The 27,059-nt window shown below is 39.3% G+C and overlaps 1 protein-coding gene across 4 annotated transcripts in view; it reads left to right on the top strand.

The window, feature by feature from the left end:
• HECW1 (HECT, C2 and WW domain containing E3 ubiquitin protein ligase 1) overlaps positions 1–27,059 on the top strand; it is a 266,543-nt gene that overhangs the window by 66,165 nt on the left and 173,319 nt on the right. For all 4 annotated transcript variants that reach the window (XM_079302438.1, XM_079302440.1, XM_079302441.1 and 1 more), the window contains exon 2: positions 18,980–19,304. In XM_079302438.1, the coding sequence (XP_079158564.1) occupies positions 18,980–19,304 (325 nt within the window). The remainder of the gene's footprint in view (positions 1–18,979; positions 19,305–27,059) is intronic.

The raw sequence follows: 27,059 nt of genomic DNA, 5'->3' as shown, positions 1-27,059 counted from the left end.
GGTCGGGGCTTTTGTTTGAGTGTTTGCTTCTACATTTTCCTTTCTTATTAATCATCCAAATAACTTGAATTCTGTGAAGAGGAAGAGTTCAGTGAACAGCCATGTATGTCATAGGGCATTATGTTCTTCCAGTTTCATGAGGATGTATCCTTTCTGTTTAAATTCTGCACTTCACAGTAGCCAGTGAGAGCCTCAGGCATGAGCAGTTCTGCTGGGGAGGCATTTGAGCCTCTGTCCAAATTAAGCAGTGCTGTAATTGCTGAGGTAATACATGAAGTCTCTTGATGATGACAACTGAGAATCTTTGTGGACATGTCCAACAGCACTCCTCCCTCCACTTCTGTCTAGTTGCAAGCTCAGTGGTATTCTACAGGCATATAGACTCACAAATGTGATGAAGAATCGCAGAAAGACTGATGAAGACTAATCCTCGAATGTCCTAGTTTAGGAAAACTGTTCACAAGCTGACATTTCATATGACAATCATTTGAATTTTGCAGCTATTGCATCAGGTAAGTACATCATAAAAAGTATTTGGCAGACTTTTTTTTTTTTTTTTTTATTACTCTGGAAAAAAAGAAAACCGGCAAACTAAATTAAATATCCCTACCCCCAGAGATGATGCAGGTCATGGTAGGATTGCATCTTTTGCTCAAGTGAAAAGGCTTAAAAGGAAGGGCATACATCATAGCAGAAGGGCTGTGAAAAAGGTTAAGAATAGGGTTTGTTTTAGTAAAGCAGAGTGCATAATACCTGTTTAATTTATGAGCAGAACTGTTCTTTCCTTGGGCATCAGAAGGAATGTATTTGCAGAATTTTCAAAATCATCTGTGGTGATGATTTCCCTAGATTTTAAATGAATGGATCTCTCACTGCTAGCTAAGTGTCTTTAACAAATCTGGACCCTTACATACAATACCTCAGGAGATCCTGGAGGTTGTGTTAATAAATACATTCCACCAAGAATCCTGGCAGGAATAAGTAGCTGATGCAGCAGCAGGAAGAAAACAAATTACTTGCTGCAGCATATTCAACAGACAGTGATGCTTTATCTCCTCAGGGTGGCCTTGTGGTTAAGATAGGGGAGTCTTGGTCCTCAGTCTATGTGGACAGCTGTATTCAGATGTACCAAAGTGATACCAATCACCTGTCACAAAGTGCTGTCTATTAGATATATTGTCTATCTTTTATTGAAAAAATTCCTTAACTGCAGCTTTGGTTCAGTTTCTACCACTCTATGTATGGAAGGAAAAAGCATTTCTGAAACTGGAAAAAGTCTTTCCTCAGTTCCTTGCCCCACATCCCCTCTCCTCATCCTGTATGGAAAGTATTTTGAACTAAGTTTATAACAAAATTTCCAGCTGGACACTTTTTTCTCCTTTATTGCCATTATTAGAAAAAAAAAATAGTTTTTGTTTTAATCTCAGCATGGATTACTTCAGGGAAATCAAACCAGATGTACAATTCAGTGTATGGCAATCAACAGTAGGTACCTGCAAGGGCATGTACTTGTCCTTCCAGATAAGGCTTTGAGTTGCAATGTAGGCATTGGAGATAAGTGCCAGTATTTCTAAGCAGTTTGAAAACTTGATGGGTACAAGGAGTGTAAGACTATTCCAAATCCTTGTGGAGGCCTGAGCACTATTTCGAAGTGTTTAAGTATCTAATTTAATTTCTTAAATTAGTTTCCCTACTTATGCCTTGTATAGTCAACAGTGAAGCCATGCTCCTGCTGTTATTTCAGAGCACCCTTTTCTCTCCCTTAACTCTACAACCAATATAGAAAAGTTACCCTCATTCAAGTGCTCAAATCGCAATGCAGGCTATAAAAACTGGAAGGAAAATATAGAAACACGGCCAAAAAAAATAATGTTATTACACAATCAAACTAATACTAAATCTGTTGGTGCTCTAGTGCATGGTGGCTCCTCTGCAAGTAATTTCTGCCTTTGAAAAAGTCTTCTCTAGATGAGATACAGAATAGCATATTAATCTTTTGCTTTGGATTTAGTCCTTCATTAGGGAAGAGGCCAGTAAAAAAAATCATCTCCAGTGTGAGTTTTACTTTATGTTTGGTCTATCAGGTACCACTATAGCACATGTGCTTTTTATGGTATGCTGTGTATTTACATTAAGACACACAGCAATATTTTATTCTTTAATTAGAGTTTATCACGTGGAGTTTATACTTTCAATAAAAGAAGCTTTTTATGGGAAAAAGATCCATTGGTTTTCCTATGCCAAATGTTGCTACTGTGTAGTTGTTACCTGGGGTTTATTTAGGACTGAACAGACAGAAACTTTTCAGATATCCTTTTGCAGTGTAATTCTTGAGCACAATAAACAGAAACAATGAATAAGCTATAGGAATTACTTTTTATAAAACAGCACACATTGGTAGAACCTATACTGAAGGCTATTTCCAAGACAAAAGCACTTTCCCATACCCAAAATAAAGCATTTTGCAATCCCTTAGTTTTAAGTTGTGTCTTATATATTTGCATTGCCTTTTTTAGTGCTAGTGATAACCAAAGTATGTAAAGAGTGTGCTTTGAACTCTGCAACTTTTCTTATATATTTGTCTGATAGGCAGAAGAGTCAGCAGATCCACCAAAATCCATTGGGTGCAAAAGGGATGGTGGTTAACCAGCCTGCAAGGATGAAGGAAACCCTGGCTCTTCCTGTGGGCTCTCAGCTGAGTGCTGGTGGTCCCAGCAATGCCTGCAAAATATGGGAGAGGGGTTGGAGGAGACGTGGAGCTGTGAACCAGAGCCCTTGCTATTCTAATGTCATTTTAATTAGAGTACATAAATATTGGCTGGGATTGCAGTTACATCTTAATGGAGAAATTAAGAAACAGATTCATTTTTGGCATGATTCCCTTTTCCTGCTTACGTTGGTCTCTATTTCCAGCACCGGTTTAATTGAAGGAACAATTCTCTGTATTTGCTTGTTGTCTCCCAGACATATAAGGGAATAACTATACATTTGGAAAAACACAAAGGTGCTTAAGGTTACCACCAGAAATTAAGACACGCTTTAAAAAGCAGCACAACTGACCAATATTATCATCCAGGTTATTAGGAAGGGAGCACTTAATAGGAAATTTGATGATGATTGCCATTCTGCCCAGTATATCACCTAACTGAAACATTATGAAGATGGTGCTTTCCATCTAACTTCAAGTATTTAGGGGGACAGGAGTGTGGACAGAAGTTGTTTCAAGGCCTGTTGAATTCAACAGAGCTTGAAACAACCTAGGCCTAATCTTCCATCACATCCAAGATGTGATGAGGCCTAGGCTCCATTCACTCTTGCACTGCTCCATGCCTATGTGCACAAGCCATTGTCCATACTGGATAAAATTGAGGACATTGGAAATGACGTGTGCCTTTGGAGTTTTGATGCCACTTTAAAATTTCTGGTTGCTGTACTGGCTGTTGTCAGCTAAAAACTCATGGACTTTTAAAAAATCTGAAATAAAAGGCATTATAATTTCTTTTGGTAAAATGTATATATGCTTATAACTTCCAGGTTTTCCATATTCAGAATCTACATTGTTTTGACATGAAAAAATATTTTTATTTTACTGGAAAATTCAAATATGTTCTCAAAATGTGGCCCATCTCTTTAAAGCAGAAAAACTGGCTGAAAAAAATGTATTCTTTTTTGAGCCTCTATGTGATAAAAGTCTAATTAAAGTCAATTGATGTTTAATTTTATTAATATTATACCATTTATAGAACTAGTTGCATAGTGAAAAAATTATTCTACAATACATCAAGAAAGCTCTGTTAAATACATTATCTCTGACTCTTTATGTGAATATATACTTTAATTGAATTGGGAATTTAAAAATGAAAAATACAAATGAGATTTTTTTTGTACTTTGCATTTTAAATTAGTCCATTTTTCATGACACTGCAATTTTATTTCACCTCTATTAATTTCTTTGCTTCTTGAAGAAAAATTATGCACTTGATACCTCATGCTATATAGGAGAAAAAATTCACACTAGTTTTACTAGTAAGCTGGAAATCTGTCACAAAATCCATACAGAAAGTATAAGCATATTTTGTTTAATTTGTAGCTAAAATTTTCCACCAGGATGAGAACACACTGAACTCTGAATGACAAAATACTAATTAGGAAGAAGGGAGCTGGAAAGGGAGTAGTGTTGGGTTGGGTATTTGATCAGGTCCTGTTCCCACTGAAGTCACTTGGATTACATTTATGTTGAGTGTTTCTAATGGCCTTTGAAATACCATAGCACCTATTTCTGCAGTTTTCTACACAGAAGGGAATTCCCTTGTGTGAGTACTCAATTCAATCAAGGGAAGCTGTGTATAATTTTTTTTTTATAGCCTACCTTCCTGGGATGATCAGACTTCTGGTTGCCCTTTCTGTGTGTCAGTCTCATACCTAATTACTTCTGAAGCCAGTGCTGATTTCAAGGGAAACAGAAAGAAATCTTTGAGATAATTAGGTTTCTCCAGGCCTCGGGGGCTGGGGAGAGGAGAGAGAACCAAGGTTGGGACTGGAGGAAAGACAAGTAGAGTCATTTGTCACCTGCTTAAGCAGCTGGCAAAGTCTCTGGGATTATAATTTCCTTTTATTTAGTTGGGTTTTTTGCTTTGAAATGGACAGGAAAAGGTGGGATTTCAGGACAGGTTTGGTGATGATGAAGGATCGAGCTCTGCAGGAAAACAGATGAATTAATTCCACTGCTGGCAGGGCTATTTGTTTTTATTTCCAGGAATACTTTTGGAATCATACCTGAATTTCTTTAATGCAAACATTTAGCTTCTGGTTAAAGGCTAGAAAAATACAGCAATCAATTTATCGCTAATACTGAGAGAAAAAGTACCAGAAACATTAGCTATTGAGCTAATGTGTTACAAGTGATAAATTTGTTAAACTAGTGTCTGATTGCAGGTGTTACTGGACATCAGGTGCCCACAAGGGTTGTTCTATCATTCCCCTCCTTAACTGGACAAGGGGAGAGAAAATATAACAAAAGCTTTGTGTGTTAAGATAAGAACAGGGAGAGATCACTCACCCGTTACTGTCAAGGAAAAATCAGATTTGACTCAGACAAATTAAATTTTTAGCAATCAAATCATAGTAGAGTAATGAGAAATAAAACCAAATCTTAAGAAACACCTTCTCCCCCTGGGGTTGTGGTCAATTCTTCACATGTTTTTTCTGCCATTCCTTCCTCCCCAGGAGGGAAGGACTCCTTAACTTGCTCCAGCTAGGGGTCTCCTGTGGGATCCCTCCCTCAGGTCTGCAGTTCACGAACTGCTCCAGTGTGGGTTCCCTGCAGGGTCAGAGGTCCTGCCAGCAAACCTGCTCCAGTGGTAGGCTCCTGTCTCCATGGACCTTCAGTTCCTGCCAGGACCCTGCTCCATTGTGGCCTTTCCTCGGGGTCTTCAGGCATCCATTTGCTTTGGCTTGGGGTCCTCCTTGGGCTGCAGGTAGATCTGTTCTTCACTGTGGGCCTCCAGTATTTTCTGGGACACAGCTGCCTCACCGTGGTCTGTATCCCAGCCAGTCTCTGCTCTGATGCTTGAAGCTCTTTCAGCGATCTTGGGTTTTGCATAATTGCCACACTTTTTTTCACCCTCTTGTTGTCTTGTCTTGTGCTGAAACTTCTTACTGTGTTCACCATGTTATCCCAGAGGTGCTACCACCATTGTTGGTGGGCTTGGCCCTGGCCAGAGGTGGAACCCTCTAGGAGCCAGCTGGCACTGTCTCCATGGGACATTGGGGAAGCCTCTGGCAGCTGCTCACAGAAGTTGCCCCTGTATCCCCAGCTACCAAACTTGGTTGTGCAAACACAATGTATACACAGAAATTAATTCCTACACTGCTTTGGAACCCCTAATGGAAAGGCCTGCTCACAAGTCAAGTTTTAACATTGCTGACTTCAAGTTTTACTGCCTAGGGTTAAGTTGACTAGCATTTCGTCTAGCAAGCAATATCATCAATTTAAAGCAGCATCTGTGGTCCAAAGCATATTTCATTGAATTATGCAGACAGTTGGACAGCAGGAAGTTCTTGTTGTGTTTGGAAGAGAGCTGGGTGCCATGCCAAGACACCCAAGCAGATCATGGCTGCTCGAGTGGCCACAGCCTCGTTGCAGGGCGATGTGTGTGTCTGCCTTCTTCCAGAACTCATGTTCAAGGCCTGCAGAACTGAACAGTTTTCCAACTTGCTTACTTGTGCAGTCTTCTATAAATACTAATTAATGAAATCTTAGACTTATATTACAATGCCCTAAAACCTAATCCTTGATGAATTCAGGACACTTACCTTGACAGAGGATTTGTTACCAGAAAAACAGGTTTAAAAAATTTCTCCTTTGGGCCTTACTTTAAATGTATTAAAAACTGTAATTACTTTTCTTCTGTGAGGATCCAATGGCAGCAAAAAACTGTTAAATCTAACTAATAGTCCTCATTAGAATTAAATTAAATTATTGTTTAATCCTTCATTCAGAACCCATTTTCATGCTTTTGTCTGTGAACATGTGAAATAGAATATTTCCATCACCTTTGCAGATACTCTTCTTTGAAAACTCTCACAAGACCTTTTGGACACAGAACTAGAAACCCCTTTGTGCTGGAGTAAAAAAAGAAAAAAGTAAATTAAAACCTCATGCAGTTACATAAGCAGATATACAGGCCTTTACACATGGTAGTGTGATACCCCATAGTAGTATTTAATTGTTGTGTTGGAGGTGTACTGGCAGCCAGCTCAGTATGGATGGAGTTCAGAAATCAGTCACCATGGGGCTTGCCCATCCCTGTGCAACTACAGGATGTTTTGGAGATCGTAGTCACAGGGCTTGTCTCTCTTCTATGGTTCTGTTTGCGTAGTGGAACCTGACCAGTTTCCTCTTCTTCATCTGCTTGAACTAGACTGCTCCAGTTGTTATGGATGGTTTCTGCTTTGAAAATCTGCTTTATGCCTGTAATTGTTTTCCAGGGGGAAACTACCAGGCTGCATTTCATCTAGCCTTTGCTAGCATTTCCCCAGGAAACCTGAGATTTGTGGCTAAGATTTGTCTTACGGTGATCTAGATGAAAACAGAGTCCCTGAGCTCAGCTTCTGTTCTGTCATGTAGGTTTTTTTTGGGTCCAAGATAAAGCCACCACATGTTCTTTTTCGTAAAATCTGAATCTTGTTCCTCAACTAGAGATTGTAATACCAGAACTGCTACTTTTTCTCTAGGCATACTTTCCCCAGTTTTTTGCTTTCTTATGAATATAATTATAGTAGCAGCTTATTATGATTTATACAATCAACACATAAACAACTTTTAATAACTATGAAACAGTAAGTAGCAGCCTGGTTTGAAAATACTTCGTAGTTTTACCTGTGCAGGAACAGAAGCATCTCACCCTTTAAACTATGCTTTTTGGGTTCAAAATCACTAGTATTAAGTTTTTAGTTGTATCAGAATTATTTATAAGAATAAAATATTGGATCTGTACCATTATTTAGCATAAGTCAGTTTTTCTTTACCATTCTTCAGTGCAAAACAGGAACTTTTGATCCTCAAATGTTGGTCATTATTATGAAGAAACATCTACTGATGTTTCTTTAAAAACAACAAACTTTAGTATTTTGTTGTCAGTCTCCCCAAAAGTGCACATACAATCTATTAAAAATAAGCATACTTAAACATGGAATTCAAACTTTTAGTACATGCAAGAATTTTCCATCCTGTTATTTTCACTGACATCCAGTGACATCTGACAGAAAATGCAGTAATGATGACTATGCTTCACTGTCTTATGTTCCAGGCTTTTTTAAAGAAAAAATGAAAATGCGTTGATTTCTATTCTTATAATTGCAAAGGTAAAAAAACATTCAGGTATCATGGTCTAAAACTAATTATATTTTAAATTAATCCTAACCCATCAAATCACATGTTTGTTTCTAGGTTTTGAGATCTCATTCTAAGAGTAATTGCTGTGATCTGTATTCCAAAATGCAGCTTGCTGCTCTATGTGTTTTGTGATGTTTTTTCCAAAAGAATAGGTTGTAGATGGATGAAAGCATTTGAACTGTTTTAGTTAAAATATGAACTCTTTAAATTCCAGGTCTGGATTAGTCCTTGTTAGCTGCAGCTGTTGACAGCTATATGGGTTTTCCTTTGCTTTACAAAGTCACTTTGTTCCCCATTGAAACCAAGGGGAGTTTTGCCTTTATTGTAAGTAGGATCAAGCCCACTCAACTGGATGGCATTTCTGTATTTGTCTGGAGGTGATATGGTAATAACAGGAGTTCTGTAGCCAATTAATTGTAAAATGTCAGGGAATATTCCAGGCCTCGTTGAAAAGGAGATGATGGAGCTGAGGGCATGCTCTGAAGCTGGAATCTGGTTGAGAGACTGGTTTGTTGTTGTTCATAGATCAAAGGAGTGGTTGATACAGGCATTAGTACTCGATAGACTGCTAATGGCACCTACCTGCCTTACTGCCTGAGGAGGCTGAGAGACTGACACTTCAAAACACACTCTTAAAGAAACACAGATGGAGGTAAGAAGCATGACAGAGTCTAGCAGCAGTGAATGAAATAGCACATTTTTAATCTTCTCTTTGCTGGGGAGTGGGGCTTAGCCACCATGGGCAGCTGCAAAGAACTATGAATGAAAGGAGCTTCCTTCCAGCCCTCCTGGGTTTTGCATGTTTACTGTCCCCACGAGTTAATCCAGTGCCTGTGTTATAGCTGGTACAACAAGTGATGCTGTGTCCTGTCCCTTCCTACCTACAAGTGTTGGGACAGTGATATTGACAAGTGAAAAAGGAGAGATAGGCCTTGAGAATAAATAGGGATGGGGAGGAGAAGAAGGTGCATGGTCAACTGGAATATGGCTATGGCATGGGCTGTGATCTGAGAGACATGGCGCAGAGGAACAGGGTAATTGCCAGCAGCTTGGAATAGAGGGAAGAGGAAGGGCAAGTGCACACAGCTCTTTCAGGGGATGGCACTCACAGAGTCAACCAAAGTTTAACAGGTCATGGTGATAAATATCTTGTGTGTATGGATCCACCTGTGCTGCACAGGAGTGTCTAGGAAAAAAGAGAAGCATGGGTGGTGGGCGTGCTACATGCATGGATCTGTAGGATAAATCCTTTGATACATATACACATGAACCTTTCATTTGCAAAGATTTATATTTGTGTTTGAAAGAAGGCTAATATTAAAAACTTATCTTTTGATATGTGTGCTTAGTTGCTTTCAGCTGCCTCTTTTTTGTGTGTATATTTTATGCATAATAAGTTATGCCTAACACCTGTGTAATACATTAGACAAGTCTTTTCTTCTTGTGTCTGGTAGTAATATACACTGCAGACATCACACAAGGCTTGTTTTCTAGCAAAACAGTTGTCTTAGTGGAAGGTGTAATGCATTCTTCAAGGTAGAGAATGGTAGGATTTTTATAACTCTCATGCAGCATAAGAAATTAAGAGTGCTTTCCACAAAAAATGACTCCTCCAGACACTGAACTTTGGGGAAGAGATGTGGGAAATCTCGGACTGCTTCTGAGCAATGACTGAGAAATTACTATACCTGACAGTTCTGGGAAACAGTGTATATTACTGGATATCTTTCTGCAACTCATATTTACTCTACATCATTTCACTGTTAGTCTCTTAAATTGTGCAGAATGTCTTCATAGGTTTTCCTGTAAACCTCTGCTACATTTACTGGTATTGCATTTTTTTAAAAGAGCTGTACATAGAGTGCATCTACCATACTAAGTATTTCATTTTCTGTGTTCTTTCTCTGGATGTACCCTCTAGTTTGCAATTTTATAGTTGTCTAGAAAATTAGACTATTCTTAAGTAACCAGATAGTAGTTTAGTATGTTTTTAAAATTTCCCTTATGATTCTATTTTACATCAAGTAATGTAATTAAATATAGATGTTCTACTGCCCTCGGAGTGCTTTGCCCACTTACCTTTATATATTACAAAATTCTACTGCTTGAGAAGTCTGACTCCTTCCTACCTAACGTAGCATGCCTGACCTAGGATCCCAACAGTCAGTGACTCCTTAAAACGTGATAAAGAGAGATGGAGCTGAATTCTCTCTAGGAAAGCCTTACCTGGATTTTAGGAACCTGTCCCTTCCCTCTGAGTACTGAGGGAGTCTTATATTCATAAATTGGGTGGCTCAAGTACTCAGAACTTCAGCTGAATGAATCTGGACCTCTGTACACCTTGATCTTTTTCATGCACAAAGTACTTGAAGAACCAAAGCCACTGGTTATAAAAATCCATCAGGTAAGCAATGCCTGCTATTATGTTCTGTGCAGAACCTGAAACAGAGCATCCAGCATGGTCAGGGCTTCTCAGTAGGAGTATCAGTGGATCACCTCACAGAAGAGCAGCAGTGTTTTTAGCCTGTAACAGAGAAGAGCATCCCTGTTCTTAACCTCCTCCTTCCTGAAAGCCCTTTGGATTAAGTACTGTTCCTGGGGTCCAGCAGAGTCCTGTTTTGCAGTGGATCGTAAATGTGGTGGTGATTCTTAAACAGATCAGTGTGGGACACACAGGCTTTTTGAGAAACCCTATTCTTGGAATGATGATGCTTTACTTTAAAAGATAGATTAAACTAATACTAGTGCCTGCTACAGGACATTTGGTTTTCTTCCTGCTATGATTGTTGGCCAAAAATATTTTCCTTGGGTTTGAAATGATGAAGAATAGAGGTTTTTAGTCTTTGGCACCAAAGTCACGAGACTTGTGTATCTATGAATCTGGCATAGTCCCCACTGGCCTTCGTGGATACTAGGATTCTTGCTAAGAGGGGTTGTGTTGTGCTATGTGCAAATGCTTCATCTTGCACCTGTTGAGATACAGCCACTGTCCTTCCTCTGTCTGGTACTGCTGTAGAATTCTCTGCCTGCTTCTGGTATTTAAAACCAACCAAGTAAATGATACAAATTTCCTATTATGTGCATCATAAAGCATGAACAAATGCGAGCATTGTGGACTTTGGAGAATTTGACTGTAGTGTATGAGTATAATGATCCTAAGTTTCTTTCTTTCATTTTGTAGTGTGGAAAGAACAGAATGAAGCTGTGTAATGTTATCTTGATTAACTATAAAATCTTAAAGATACAATGTTGGCCGTTTTCTAATTTCCTTACAATTATCCTTTTGATATTTTATATTCAGGCCATATTGCATTTTTTCTTGTTTTTGTGTTCTTGAATGTCCTTTAAAAATGCTGGCAGTGTTTTTAGATCTTTTTTCTGTAATGGGTAAGTCTGATGGCTGTTTCTCATCCCCTGCTGTGCTAAACTGCTGAGACAAGACTGTTTTTGCCGCTACCGATTGAACAGAAAATAAGAAATTAATTTTGTATGTAGTTGCATTCCATTGCAGAAACTTCCTAGTGTTTTATGTAGTGAACTGTGAGTAGATTATCACTGACTCAGTGCAAATGTCTTGAACATAAGATTTTTAATTTTTCTTAGATGTAAAGTGGAGAATTTTAGGATCAATTCATGTAAAACTGGTAAAATATCTTTTTTGCTCTTGTTTTTCAGAAAGTTGTTTGGTTTATATACTTACAGGTTGTTTGGTTTATATACTTACATGAGTACAAATCTTAATGTGATCTGTGTGTCTTTTAGCACATTCTCTTGGGTTCAGGCATTAGTCTTTTGTAGTACTTTCACAAAGAGAAGAAAAAAAAGCATTATTAATTTTCTTCTTTTATCTGAACCCCAAGAATTTCACTCTAATCATTGCCCCATGCTCCATTTTCTATCTTCTTGTCCCCAGGACATTGTTTAGGTGCTCTCAGAAAATATGGACTGCTCTTAATTGTGCTTTTGCTCTGTAGATGGAAAGAGTACCCTCCCTCATTACTGTGCTACCACTTTTTTCTGCCTTAAGACTAATAGGGCCTGCATCAGGAATCAATCCCACCCACCAGCACCAAACCTTGCCAGGCTGACCTTCAGGCCAGCTCTTTCATTTTTGATTCTAATTTGTGCGCTGATTTGCACATCACTGAAGCAAAGTTAAATGTAAGAGGATACATTAACATAGCTGTACAGCTGGACTGGAAATGCACAAAGGTCAGAAAATGGAAAAATGAACTGCCTAATAACATCCATTTTCCCTGCTGCTGATGTGTTATGGCTTTGATTTCTGATTAGTGGTCATTACAGTCATACATATATACATACACACACACACACACACATATGTATATATACATATGTGTGTGTGTGTATGTATATGTATATATGTTGCCATAGATGTGCAATATTGAGACAAAGTTCTCTAGTGTTTCTATGGCTTGCAGTCCTCTGAAATGTTTTCAGCTTTCCTAAAAGCAGCAGTTTCATCTACATGCTCTGTAATATCTTGCAGGGAAAAGGGTGTCAGTAGACCATGTAAGCTTGCAACTCCCTTGGGCTATTAAACTATTCCTTTGGAGCACTGAGAAGCCATTCCTGTGCCTCTAAAATAAATGGACTGCTGCTACAAATGTTCTCTGTGTTTTCCAAATCCTTTGGCTTCATGGCATTCTCCAATCCCTCACTTCATGACTTTCATGTTGTGATTTATGTTTACAGTGTTGGATACTGGATGGGATGGAGAAGACTTTGCATAGCATTTTTCACTCTTAAGACCTTGTTTACTGGATTTGGCTGTAGTACAAGCTATGCTTTAAAAATCCATTTTTTTCTAAGCATTATATTAACTATTCTTCCAAAATTTAGATGTCCAAAGGGATTTTTTTTCTCACAGGATGATAAAGAAATAGTTGAGATAGGTGGCAGTAGGTTCATGGGAGGTGGTTATGATAACTGAAGCTGTAGCCTTGATTGCAGCTTACTTTTGAACTGTGTTCTTTCTTACTTCTGCATTGCCTTGCATTTTGTATAGTCAATTGTACTGTGCCCACAGTGATGGAAAATGCAAATGTTCTCCTGGTTAAATTTGCTATGCAGGTACCATGTGCTGTGTTGAGGACTGTCCCCAGGCAGAAAGGAAGAAATCAGAATATTTCATTTGCCTTTTCCTGCCTCAAGAGTCTGATGGAGGGATGGTGTAATTTCCCTGAAAGCAGCTGAGTGGTGAAACTTAGGGGCCCTCAGGGCTATGGATGGGGAGAGCAGGTGGGGAAGAGATGCCCCCACAGCAGGCCTGCAGTGGTGGTGAAGATGAGAAGGTTCCTGGGAAGAGCAAGAAGCAGATCGTGCAATAAATATTCAGGGCTGTGGCAAGTGAGAGAGTTGGCTCTGAGGAAAGACTTCACATTGCTGAGTTGAGAGCAGGGCTGGAGGGGAAAGAGCAAGGCTTCCTGTGAGGAGCAGCAGCAAGGTTCATTATCATATACTTTTGCTTTCAGCCAGTTCTTTTACTCTTCCATGCAACAGAGGTGAGTTCTGTGTCTTTCAGAACTTACCCGATTCTAATAAAACAGTTGTACATGCTGAAAGCCCTTTCAGCAGCTTCACCTGCAAGTTCCTTGAAGCTCTGCCTTCCAGATTCCCATCATATCATCTTTTGATGACTGTAGGCACCATTGTTTTCCTGCTTGTATTTCTTGTGGGAGTCCAGGGTTTTTTCCTGGCTCCTTTGGGGGTGCAAAAACCTCCCTGGCAGACCCCTCAGAAACCCCTGAGTGCTGCCCAGGAGCTGCAGGGCCTGGATTTGGCTCCTTGGGAGAATCTGCCCACATTGAGAGAAGAGACACAGAAAATAATGATGAGTAGAGTGTAAATTAGAATGTTAAAACGTAAATAAATAGGTTTTCTTCAATGTTTATGGTGAGGGACACGTGGCCAAGATGGAGAATTTGGGAGGTGGACACCTTTTCCTCCTTCTTCTCCATGTCAGCCATGTTAGGTGACACATTGGCCTCTTGGATTGGTTGGGGCCAGGACTGGACCATTTAATAAAATTGTATTGTATTAGTAAAATTTTGTAAACATGTAATACGTAGTACTAACTATATAAGATAAGCCCTACCTTAACCAGGCGGATTCCACCATAGATGCCAGGCTGAGCAGACCGCTGCTGGCCAGGCAAAGTGTCCCAAAGATAAGAAACAATAAACTGTCCTTGGAAAAAGAGAAAACTGTCTCCGGCAGTCTCTCTTCGGCGGCTTCGGAGAAAACCAGGTTTTGAACCACCTTCGTGTCCCTCTGGGGTGATCTCGGGTCAAAGAAAGAACCCCAAACTAAGACAATTTCTGGCCCAGCCTCAGGATTTCACCCTGGGTGTTCATACTGGCCTATGACTAGGTTTTCTAAGTCTTTTTAGGTTTTTTCTCATCTAGCTGATCAAATCTTTCACACTGTTACTGGCTGTTACCACATTACTTACTGTTCTGTTAGTACAATATCCTTGTTGACACACATGCTCTTACCTTCTTGAAAGCTGATCTGAAGAGTTCTGCTGAGGTAATTTATCACTTTCACCAGACCGCCCTAATATTTTACTTTTAAATCAGTCTTAGCTCCTTCTTGTCTTTAAAAAAACACATAAGCCTTGCAAATGGCAGCTAAAAACTTATCAAGAGAGCCTTAATTTCTGGTGGACCAACCAAAAGACTGACTCTACATCTGATTTGCCTATGATATCAGACTTGATTTTCAGATGGATAAATGCACTGTGTCCAAGGCTTCCCATCCCAGAAAGCTATCTCTTCTTTCTAAGCTCTTACCCTTGAAATTTGGGTTGTAGTGATGCTTGCAGACATTGGAGTGACTACTTGGACTCCACTGTCGTGGTGACTAATATTGTCTCTTCAATTTCTTCATCTGCCATGGCTCCAGTGATGAGTTATGTTTCAATCATATTCTGTCTTTGGTATGAGCAGTGAAAGTCCATTTTACCACCATCCTGACCTGCACAAACCCATCTTCCAGCAATTGGAGGTAAATTATATCAGTCCAAGTTTCTGGAAGACAGAATTGTCTGAATGGAGAACAGAGCTGGATCCTTGCAGATATTTAGCTGAGATCTATCTCTTTTTGCTAAAGCATCATGGACTTTCCTAGCATTTAAAATAATCCCAAAAACCAAACAAAAATAAAGCAAAAAATAAAAAAAAAAAAATAAAAAAAAAAAAGGAAAAAAAAGAGAGAGAAAAATCCCTAACATTAAAACCTACAGATTTCAGGGGACACTTCAGTGGCAGCTCTAAATCCTGTAGTGAAATTCAGCTAGCAATAATGGTGTGAAGCCTCTCAGCCAGAGGATTCTTCTTGTCTCAAAGTACTATTGCTGGTACATTTTTCTTCAGGTGGTGGAAAAAAAGGCATCGGTGACAACAGCTTTGTGCTTTCCAAGTGCCAAACAGCAGTTGGGAAAGGAGAGAGGTGTGAATGAGAAAGGTGAAAAAATGTGGGAAAAAGCTGTGAAATTCATTTGCTTGGTATTTACTGGTTGCAGGTTTTGTATGTTTATATTTTCGAAGGTTTCAGTCAGATCTCATCTGTCATTTCTTTTAGGCTACTCCTTCCTGTTTTCCCTCTTAGTATTGCAGTTGGATTTTTAAAGGAGGGGAAAAATATTCAGTTAATTTTTCTAGAGTTTTTTGCATTAGATGGACTAAGTGAGATAAATAAAAGGCAATGGCTGCTCATAGATAATCTTCCAGATGTCTCATTTTGGGTAGGACTCATGTAGCTGCTAGATCTTTAGAGACAAAGCTTTCCAGAGCTCTTTGAAAATCAGCAGTGAGGTGAGTGAGTGGGAAAGTGAAGCCTGGGGGTGATTTTGTGCTGAGTGTCGCTGGGTGGAAATTCCCCTGCAAGGACTGACTGTAGAAGCAATTGTAGAATGACCGTGTTGAGGCAGGGATGAAGAGGTGTTTGTTGACAACCAACATTTGGCCTTTCTTTGTTCTTGCTTTATAAATTACACTCTATATTAGAAATGAGTGTAGTGTACACACCTCTGCAAGAGGATTGAGTAAATACTAATCTCACACCCCTAAAAAATACATATTTTTAAAAATATGTTATGTATCCATAATACAGATACATATACAGATTGTTTTCACAAGACATCAAGAGGACGTCTTTACGGTTTTTTAAACTGTCTCAGCATGGCTGGAGCTCTGTCACCAGGGCTTGGGGACTTTACATAGTTACATAGAAAACACAAAAAACTGGTAATAAAATGTGGAATAACTATTTTAGCTAATCTCTTTTTTACTTACTCATACTGCCATGCTTGTATTTTGATGCCATTATTTAATCCAGATAATTATGTGTGACTATGTAATTAATGTGGTTTTGAGTTTGATTGGGTTTTTTTGTTTATTTGTTGGGGGTTTTTTGGTTTTTTTTTGGGGGGGTGGATTTTCTAGAAATACAAGACAGTTGGATTTATGGAGAATTTGGCTTTCTGGGTTGCTTTAAAATTATGCCATTTGTTGCATTGGCATCAACATAGAAGAAAACAGGAACTTACAGAATTCAAACAGAGTGATAAATATACCATTTTTATTAAAACTGCTTAAAGTCATGCTGAAGCTGAAAAAAATGTTTAATTTAATTTTAAGGTACGCAGTTAATTAATACTCTACATTCATTAACATTCAGAAATGAAAGTATCTGCAGAACCACTACTCCCTGGAGTAATTTGTCACCAGAAATAAAATGTCTGCCTTTGAACTGAAGTAGCTTTTGGGTAGCGCAGTGAGCAGAGGAACCCATGTTAATGATACAGACTAATCCAGAAGAGTGAACTTCAAGTTCGTTACGTTGATATCTCACAATTATAAAACTAATTCTAGTTATGTCAGATACTGTTTTGACAGCCAGTGCCTTCTTTGCTAAGTGACAAAACTACCAGCAATTTCAATTTACTGACTAGAGCGTGATAGTTTGTGTGCCCGCTTGTACATCCCAGATTAGAAAATGTTCACAGCATGCTTCTTGATAAAAAAAAGATGCATTTTCTGTTTACATGGTATTTTGGTCTTTATACTGTGAACTCTCTTTCCAAACAATGAATAAATCCAAGAAAAGAGACAGCAAAAAAATATAGGATGGGATTCACAGCAAATGCAACACAATGACCCGATCCCTTCCCTTCCCTTCCCTTCCCTTCCCTTCCCTTCCCTTCCCTTCCCTTCCCTTCCCTTCCCTTCCCTTCCCTTCCCTTCCCTTCCCTTCCCTTCCCTTCCCTTCCCTTCCCTTCCCTTCCCTTCCCTTCCCTTCCCCTTCCCTTCCCTTCCCTTCCCTTCCCTTCCCTTCCCTTCCCTTCCCTTCCCTTCCCTTCCCTTCCCTTCCCTTCCCTTCCCTTCCCTTCCCTTCCCTTCCCTTCCCTTCCCTTCCCTTCCCTTCCCTTCCCTTCCCTTCCCTTCCCCCATTCCTCTGCCTCTAGTAGAGGAAAAAGTACCTTTTGCATTATTAGCTTCAGTCTTGCAGCAGTTCCTGTAATGTGTTGCATTCCCACCAGAGCTATTTTTGCTTATAAACCCTGTTTAATGCAGTAAGTGAGGATTTGGGTCAGCGGATTGTGAGCATTGTTGGGCAGTGTTTGCAAAGTGACAGCATATTCTAGGGGTGCAAACATGCCGGTTGAATTTTTTGCTCTCTGTACAGTTTTTATGCAATGGAATCCTAAGATACAATAATAGATTGCTTAATTATTACCCCCAAAACAGTATTAATAAAGAAAATATTTGGGTTTTTTTAGGACTTACTTGTTCTTCTGTGCTACCATAGCCTAAATAAAGCCAGTGTTAAATAACTGCTTGGCTGGACAAAGGAACTGTGATTTTCTGCCACTTAATTTGTTTGAGTTCAAAAGGACGATTTGACTTCTGGTCATGAGAAAAGCATTTCGTTGCATACTGGAAAGCTGTCTGGTTTAGCATCTAACAGACTTGACAGCATGGTTGGCAACAGACGGATAATGGAAGGCTAATGAATAATGAAAAGCTGAGTGATTGAAACAGCAGAGCTGCAGGGAGAGAAGAGTGAAAGCTGGGATGGAAAATGAAAAAACAAGCAGTACAGAAGTCAGGAATAATAGTATTTTGATCAGTATCAGAGAGTGTCTTCACGTCAGATTTTAACCCGGTCATAACTTAAGTATTCTCTGTTTGCCATCTCACAAAAGCTCCTAACTCATGCACCAAGACACATTTTGTACAAGTCATTCAACTTGCCTTGAGGAAGGGTAGGTTGAAATGAAAATATTTTTTAGCTGCTATGATGATGACTACTCTGCAGTAATCTTCTAAGTTGTCATTAATTCTCTGGTGCATTCATAAGTTCCTACCTGAGTGGGGAGTGCTTAGTATCTCACAATCTGCTGCAAAAACCAAATCAGAGCTGTAGCATTGGAAGCTATCAGCTGTACAGAGGCACATTGCAACACTTACTTTGTATTTATATTTCTGTGAAGACTTCTCTATTTTTGTAGCAGGGTTAACTCTGTTTACATGACCCTCACACTTCAGATACCCAGCAGGTAGGAACAGCTCTTATTCACTGCTAACTGGTCTCTCCAGGTGAAATATGGTCTCTAGAGTGACTGTGCCTTAAGAAGGATTCCTCTGCAAATGTAGCAAGATTTACTGGGGCTAACATTTAACTCCAGGTGTCAAAAGTGAGGAGAATATCTCCTGACATCGAAGGAGGGTGGCTCTCTGGCAGTTCAATAGTCGTGGTGTTTATGTCTGGATATGTGCATTAACATGGAAGATGCAAGCTCCTGTTAATTTCCCTACACTGCCAGGCTCAATTGAGGCTGAGCTTGGTGGTGCAAGGCTTGCTCTTACACTTGCTTTCACAGTACCCACAGTTACCAGGTAAGAGTAAAGTTAGCACTGTTCTTGCTGCCTCTTTTCATGACTCTTTTTTGAAATGATAAATGGAAAAAGATCTGCTACTTTCTTGCTGTAACTTACTACTTTTCCTGAGCTCTGATATCACTGTAAATACTATCCTTTCCTTTTTTCTTCACAGAATCTGTACCAAAACAGGTTCCTGGGCCTGGCAGCCATGGCATCTCCATCTAGGAGCTCACAGAATCGGCGCCGGTGCAAAGAGCCTCTCAGATACAGCTATAACCCTGACCAGTTCCACAACATGGACATCAGGAACAGCCCCCATGAGACAGTCACCATTCCTAGGTCTACCAGTGACACAGACCTGGTCACTTCAGACAGCCGCTCCACCCTGATGGTCAGCAGCTCCTACTACTCCATCGGGCATTCACAGGACCTAGTGATCTACTGGGATATAAAGGAGGAAGTGGATGCAGGGGACTGGATTGGCATGTATCTCATAGGTAAGGCCCCCTTCGGATTCCTTACTGCTTTTTGTAGTTGTAGGCATTAGAGTAATGTGGGTTAATGATAGTAGTGAGCTGATATAGCTCTCTTAAATGTAGCCTTAAAATGGGTTTATATATGATAAGAATTTTTTCCTTTCCGAATTACTGGTTCCAGTCCTTGCGCTCACTTTTTCTTCAGCAAAGCTACCAGAAAGTTTTCTGTTGATGCTTTCTTGACATTTCAGGATAAATTCATTTTAAAGTCATTTGGATGTTGGGAAAATACCTCCTGTATCAAGACAGTATAATATTTTCAGGGTTTCCTCTTGAGAGTCCTTGAATAATCTGTGACAGATGAGAGGTTTTACAAGTTAAGAATATGAATCATTTAAAAACCTTGTGAGAATGCCTTTTACTCTGTAGCCACAGGGTATGTTGATATGAACAATAATTATGGACTGAGACATTCTGAAATTATCCCAGAAAGTTTTGCTGTTTTTTCCCTTTTATTGTGTATTGGAAGCTATATTGAGCCATGTACATTAGCATATTTTTGGCAACTCCATCTAGTAAATTCAGCCTCATATAAAAGTAATAAGAAATGGTTTCAATCCACTTTTATGTGATTGTTTTACTTCAGTATAAAATTAGCTTTTCTTAATCTGGTTTGGTTCCTATGGAAATAGTCCTGCTGCTGAGACTGGAGTTTATGTTAACTCTGCTCTCTGGTAAATTTTGAAAATGATGGATCCATTTCAGACACATTTCTCTTTTTATTAGGGGTCTTAAAGATGTGACATTCTTAAATGTTTCTTGAAAACCAGTGACTTTGTAAAGAATTAGTGCCCCCACAGAAGGAAATGTTGGTAAATTTCTTTTATTGTCTATTTAGAAGATATGCCTAGCATTACGCAGATATTTCAGTTCTAATAGCACTGTTTCATCTTGCCCAGACAAAAAACCGCAACCAGATGAAGCATATGATACTGTGAGATGACAGTATCATATGGACTGGGCATAGGGGACATTATAGGGAGCCATGGTGTTGCTGAAGTGCTTTAGTGGATAAAACCCAATGGCTTGGCTTCACATACTGATGATATTGGGAATATAAATGTTGGTGACATAGGGGATATGGGAGAAAGTAGTAGATAGTAGGTCTGAGCATGTAGAAGAACCATGGTGGCAAGGTGTTAGGCATCAGAAAGTAAGTTCAGGGTGTTGAAGAGACTATAAAAAGGGGTACACAAGGGTGGCTATTTAGGACATGGAAGGAAAGGAGTGGAGGTTACCATAAGCCAAGCTGCAGTACTTTTTCCCATGAGTAATCTCATAAAATGTCCTTCTTTGAGAAGAAAAGTAGGCTTCTGAAATTTAAATCTTTTAGGAGAGCAACAGAGTCTGGATTTAAAACAGATGCCTTGTAAACAGCCTGGTTTGTTGGCCTTAACAGAAAATTGCTTTTATTTTTTTACAGTTAAGTTTGAAGTGAAGTGTTTTGCTGGAATAGATGAGAAGAAACAGCAACCCCCAGCACTGAGCACTAAGAAATACTGTACACTTATTCTGAAGTAGTGCAGGCAACTCATAATTCTTGCTTCAGTGGACAGAGGCAAAGTATTCCTTCTGGTGGTCTGAAGTCAAGAGAAAGTGCATAGGGCTGTTTCACACTGACTGAACTTCTTCAGCCAGGTTTCACAGCTCAGACATTGCATCCAGGGCTATGAAGACACACTTCTAATTTTTTTTATTTTTTTTTTTAATAGGCAGCGTGAACACAGAGAAGTTTAAGCAAAATAAAAATACACCTTGATATTCTTGCTTAATTTACCATATCAAACAAGATACATTGCCCCAGACACCCCAGTAAATTATAGGTGCAAATCTTGAAGTGTATCCCACTGGCTGAATGCCTGTTGTTTATGACAGTAGTCGATGGCTCATTCCAAGGAGCTCTGCTGCCAAATGAAAAATGAATAGTATGTCCAATCCCCAAGAAACCAATAGCTGATCCTTGATGTCTTTGAAGGTGTTTTGTCTTCACTCTCTTAGGTTTCCATTCTAAACAACTGAGGAAATAGTAGGCAGCAGCATCCCTCATTTCCTTTTTTCTCTTCCCCTCCCCGTTCCCACTCCTGCCACCCCTGCAAAACTCATGTAATATGAGCTTTGGGTTTGGTTCCCTTTAAAGAACATGAAGATCACTTGGCTTTTAGAGTTTGTTTGACATGGAAAACACTCAGAATCTACAAAGGTACACTGTGGCTGTGTCCACATTTACAAAGCAGGGCAAACCAGTTGGAATGGGTCTGTAGAAGCAAACATCTGATGACGGCCTGTTGAGAGCTTGGCAAAATGAATGCCCTTGAGTTGCTGTAGTGCATCTTTCAGTTTGGTTTCATCAGGACAGAATCGAGTTCATGTGGCTGTATTACAGCACAGTCTCATGGTGACAAAGTAGGGACAGTTAGAAGGGTCAGTGCAAAGCACCCTTCTGACCTGACATAAAGCACTGGTGCCTTCTGTTCGTGACCACTCCATAGGAGTGTGAGATCCAGACATCTGTAATGGCTTAGATTTGTGTCTGTGTTTGCACAGATTTTTCTCCTGTTAAGAGAAGGAATGTTCCTGACCTTGTGGGTATGACCTTCACAAAGTAAACTGATCTATAGCTATGTTTTGAATTAACAGCCAGACTGGAACAAGAGAACCAAAGAAACTATGAGCTTTTCCCAGTCTGCTCAGGAAAGGATTAGTGTTGAAGCCTATTATTATCACTTGTCTGGCAACTCTGTTAACTGTTGAGGTGCTGCTGGTCGTTCTAATGTTAGTCTCAGTCCTGCTTGTGGATGCAGCCTGGTCTTTTCTGTGATTGTTTGGATTGGTGAAATTTGAGCTGAAAGGTTTGAATGTATCATTGTGTAGTACTGGGGAGAGTCATGAGTACTAGGAAATTATTTGCATCCTTAGGATATCAGGCAGTGTGTTGTGGATTTTCTTTAAGCCTGGTGTTGAGACCATTTGAGTTGGTATTTGTTATTTGTCTTGCAGGTGTATCCCAGGAAGGGACTATGTAGAAGCAGAAAGCAGTTCTGTGTTATAGGAGTTTAATCATTGCTATTGTAGTATTCTTGGAAATATCTCTAAATAATTTTGTATGAATGTTGGTTTTGAAATGCATAAAACCACCACTGCCATCACTAAAAATTTGATGATACCCAATAAACTTTGGACTTCAGAATAATGGTATTCCAAGTCTGGGGGAATAGAGATGATATAAAAAGCTTCCTGAAAAATAGAAATAAAAGCAGAAATAATGTATTTAATATGTTTTTATTCTGTGGGACATTTTGGGGTGCTATTCAAAAGGTAAAGTAGCCTGAAAGAGGAAAAAATAGCAGTCTTTGCAGAAGCAGGTAAGAGCTGGATTTAGCACTGCTTATTAGATGTAACCTTTGCTCATGGTCTCAGGAAATGGACTAAGCAGCCAGTCAGTCTCTCATAAAACTGTGTGAAAAATGGTGGTCATGTGTCTCATGGCAAAAAATAGTACCCACACTGAAGCTTCCTGAGAACATCCATGCACACATGTGCATGATTTTCATGAAGGGCCATAGAAAAACTCTTTAGCTGAAGGGAGAATAGTAAATGTTGACTCTCTTAAAATGTAGATGTTATTACTTCAGCACATTTTAAGATTAGCTGTGGTAAAATGACCAAAAAATGTAAATTGGGAAAATAAGCATTTCTTAAGACACACTGTGCCTTCAGGAAGAAGAATTACATTTCATTCCTGCTAAGCTTGAACTCTAGAGATGCTCTAACTTCCCCTCTATATACTATCTATCAGCTCTGAGCAATGCAGAGGAACCTCTACATTCTGTAAGAACTCATCTGAAATGTGCATTTGTCTTCCCTCAAGAGAACTATAATATTATGAACATTAAGCAATTTTTCAGAAACAGACCTGCAATCAAAAATATGTGTAAACACTTAAAAAGAGTTCTTTAAGAAATTTAAACATAACAAAGCTCTGTTGCTATTTAAAAGTCTCTGGAATTTAAGTTTTCTTTTCAGAAAAGCTATTTGTTAAGACATGGCCCTTTGGGAAAAAAATGAAACTAAAACAAAGTTATGAATAAATGAAGAAAGGGTTTATTTTTTAAAGTAAGGATTCTCATTTAATGGCTACTGTGAGGCAGTGGAATATTTGCAGTTATTTATCTCAAGGCTTTCTCTTTCTCCCTTATCTCATTTGCTATTGCTATTTGCTACAGTATGAAGCCCCTTCAGATAAATTAACATGGACTGCTGGCAGCTGCCTGTAGATAAAGAGCTATCCTATAATTACTGTAGTGCCATTTTAGCTGCTACTAGATTTCACTTCTGTCATCACCTCCTATCTGATGTAAAGGAGCTAATGAGAAATGTTTAAAGCAGACTTTTTAAAAAATCATTTGCTCCAGTATCTGTGGACACTGATGTTAGGGGTTTATCAGGGCTAACATTATACTTTTCTTATGCATATAAAGTAGGCTTCCTTTCTTTCATATTTCCTTATATGAAAGCAAAACATTATTAAAGGCTATTTATTAAAAATGCCTTCATAGGCAAATGTTTGAAGTGTCCAATTTCCTGTCCATAGTTGGCTTTTTCCAGGGTAGCTCCTCTCAAATTTATATAAGTAGAAATGTCTTCACCTGATTAGTGACTGAAGTTTAGCTTTAAAACTGTTTTCTTCCTCTGTTTCATCCTGTGATGTTATTTCTCCCCCAAAAAGGCAATTCAACACAACCTGACAAATCTAATAACTATTGGTTAACAGACATTCAAGCATTTGTTTAAACACTCTCGGGGTTGATTTTAGGCTTATACGGCCTGTGTTCCTGTTTTGCCTGCTGAGACAAATGGAAAAAGGTACATTTTTCCTGCCATCAGACTTGGAGTAGAACTTGTTTATGCAGCTATTTCACCAAATATCCAATACATACAAGCAGAAAGCATGTCAGTGTTGCCAGCAGAGATGTAAAATGTTAAAAAAAGTAAGTGCCTTTATGGATGGGAGTTGTAGGTGTCTTTGTTAGGGGTCTAATCCTCAACCTAGGCTCTCTCTGTGTTTGGATGGTTGCTCTACCTCTCTGCTTCAGATACAGCCATCTATAAAACAAATCTCTTTACAGTGTGCCTGATTAGAGTGAATTTTTTTGATACTTGGATTTGTTGTGTCTTGGGACTCATCTTTCCAATCCTTTTATGGCCTTTGGAAGAGAATTTAATTGTGGTCTTAGGGCTCTTCCTCAGTAGGTCGTCTTGTAGTTGGGTCTCTTCCCAGGCTGGGGATGGCAACCATGGCTGGCTGTGATCACCTCAGCAGGTTAAGCTTTGCTGGACACCTGCAATTCTGCTTCCTGTGTGAAACATCAACAGAGGTGCCCAGTGGCCAGGCAGCTTTCACTAGACACAGCACAATTTATTCCAGGAACAAAAAGTGTCAAAGGAGCAGGTGTCACAAGCCTTGGCAGATATAGTAGTGCAGCAGTATCAGTTCTTTGTTCCAGCCTGGCTTGCCTTCACCTGGCTGCTCTTCGATCCAGTGAGAGTGATTTATCAGGCTGAGTCACTTTTCGCCTTTCCCAGTTCTGTATGTGGTTCACCTCTTCAGCCAGACAAAACCTGGATGTGCTGTTTACAGACCCAACTGTGACATGAACACAGCTTTTACATCTGATTCACCCCTTCACAAGTAGATACAGTCAACACTTACATGCAAGGATTTCTGAATATTCCCAACACATATGGTTTCTGACATATCTTCCCTCTCACTGTTTCCAAGGTTCAGCTGTCATTTGTGTTGGTAGTAGCAATGCACCAAAAATCTTCTGCAGAGTGTTTAGTGTAGTTAGTAGTGTGCTTTATGGTCTTTCAGTGAACTTGTAGTAAAGAGGCCTGCAGACTGCCAGTTCTTTTCCTTAAATATATTTAATATGTGATAGAGGTGTTTACTGTGTGCCAGAGGATTCCCATTTTCATGTATTACTTCTCCATCAAACAGCAGCTCTTATGAGCATCTTTCTAGGTGAATGGGTAGAAAAGAGTTTTCCATTGCAACTATTCATGCTGAAAATCAGGAGAGGGAAATAATGCAGAAAGGGAATACTGCATCCTCATGCCTACTCAGTGATTTCTAGGGTCCTTATGCCTATGGATAAACTGCCTCTGTGCTGTGCAATTGCCCATGGCTCATACCTCTGTATAGCCCAGACTTACATTAAAGATGGTAATAACCACCTACTAAAATATTTTGTAAAAAATCAATTGGGGATATTGGTGCACCAAATCCCAGATTCTGGCCTCAATCCTGCAAAAGAAGCATATTCCATGCAGTACATTCAGACCATTGACTGGATAGAATCAATTATGGTGCAAACAGTGGACAGAACAGACATAAAATTCTTGGCAGAATAAGGCTTAAAGCAGAAAGATTTGTTATGGAGAGGTTGTCAACCCAGCCATGTGGATTTTGAAGGTTCAGCATATGTTTTTCTTCTCTTAATTTTCTGGTTTAGAACTAAATCCTTCCCATCCCTTAGTGTTTAAAGCACTTACATTGCATTGTTCATAACACTGGAATATTCCCATGCTGTCTTCCACAACTACTGTAATGACTGTGTATGCATTTAGCTTCTGTAATTTTCCTCATCCATTGATCTCTCCAGCCCTAAAGGCTTTTTTTTTTTTTCTTCACTGGAGATTTTTCACTTTGTAATAAGTTTATAACTGAATACCATTTTTCAGATAAAATCAATCCAGATTCTCAAGAGGTTCTTTGCACTTTGGTGCTTCACTGTGTACATCTCAGTTGTGTTTGGATTTTGTTTTCCTGCTGCTTTATCAGATCACAACCTCCTGTCTAATTTACTGATTGCTGTTATGTCTTTCAACATTTCTGTAAATCCATTTTTCAAACGCTGCAAATTATTTCCCCCTTATTTAATGAACATTGTTAACCTGGAAAAATGTCATCTTTGTTCACATTTCAGATCATCCAATGTCCCTTTATATCTTGTCTTCATACTGCCTTGGGCCTGCAGCATCTCTTATTTTAAAATAATTTTCTAGCAGATTTCATGGCTGCACTCCTCTGACCTAATCCTCGTTTTCCAAATTGCACTGTAGTCAATGGGAAGGCTTCCACTGGCTGGGAGAACATTGTTGTTATATTAAAACCAAGCAAACAAAATTCTTCTATGTTGTACCTTACTACACATTAGTATGCACTGGGGAAGTTCAGGATCATACTTGTTTGGATTCCTCCCTCCCATCTTCAATTCTGTGTGCAAACTGGACATCATTACTTGTAGATAAGTTTATACAATGCATAGGTGAAGTACAGCTCACCTATGCACAGCTGTTGCTGTGAGACACAAATGTGGTGCACCTGCTGCAGGGATAAGAATAAATCTGGAAGTGCAGGAGCTTAGGAGGAGAAGCCTGTATGTGGGATGGGCACAGCTGAAGTAGCTCTGACAGCTGTGGGGTGCTGTCACACTTTTAAGGGTGTGCAGAACCAAATGACACCATTATTATTGGGCAGATGCCCATCCCACTGCAACCTAACATCTGCTGGGGGCACATAATTGCCAAGATTTAATAAGGTCTCTGTAATGGCTAGTCATTTGCTTTTTTAATTGTTGTTGGTGTCATGAAAAATGAGAATGTTATTCCCCAGCAGTACTTTGGAAAGTGCTGGAGTGGTAAAGGGTGATAAGT

Source organism: Erithacus rubecula, assembly GCF_903797595.1.
Source record: "Erithacus rubecula genome assembly, chromosome: 3".
NCBI lineage: Eukaryota > Metazoa > Chordata > Aves > Passeriformes > Muscicapidae > Erithacus > Erithacus rubecula.
This window is presented reverse-complemented; position numbering and strand designations above follow the sequence as displayed.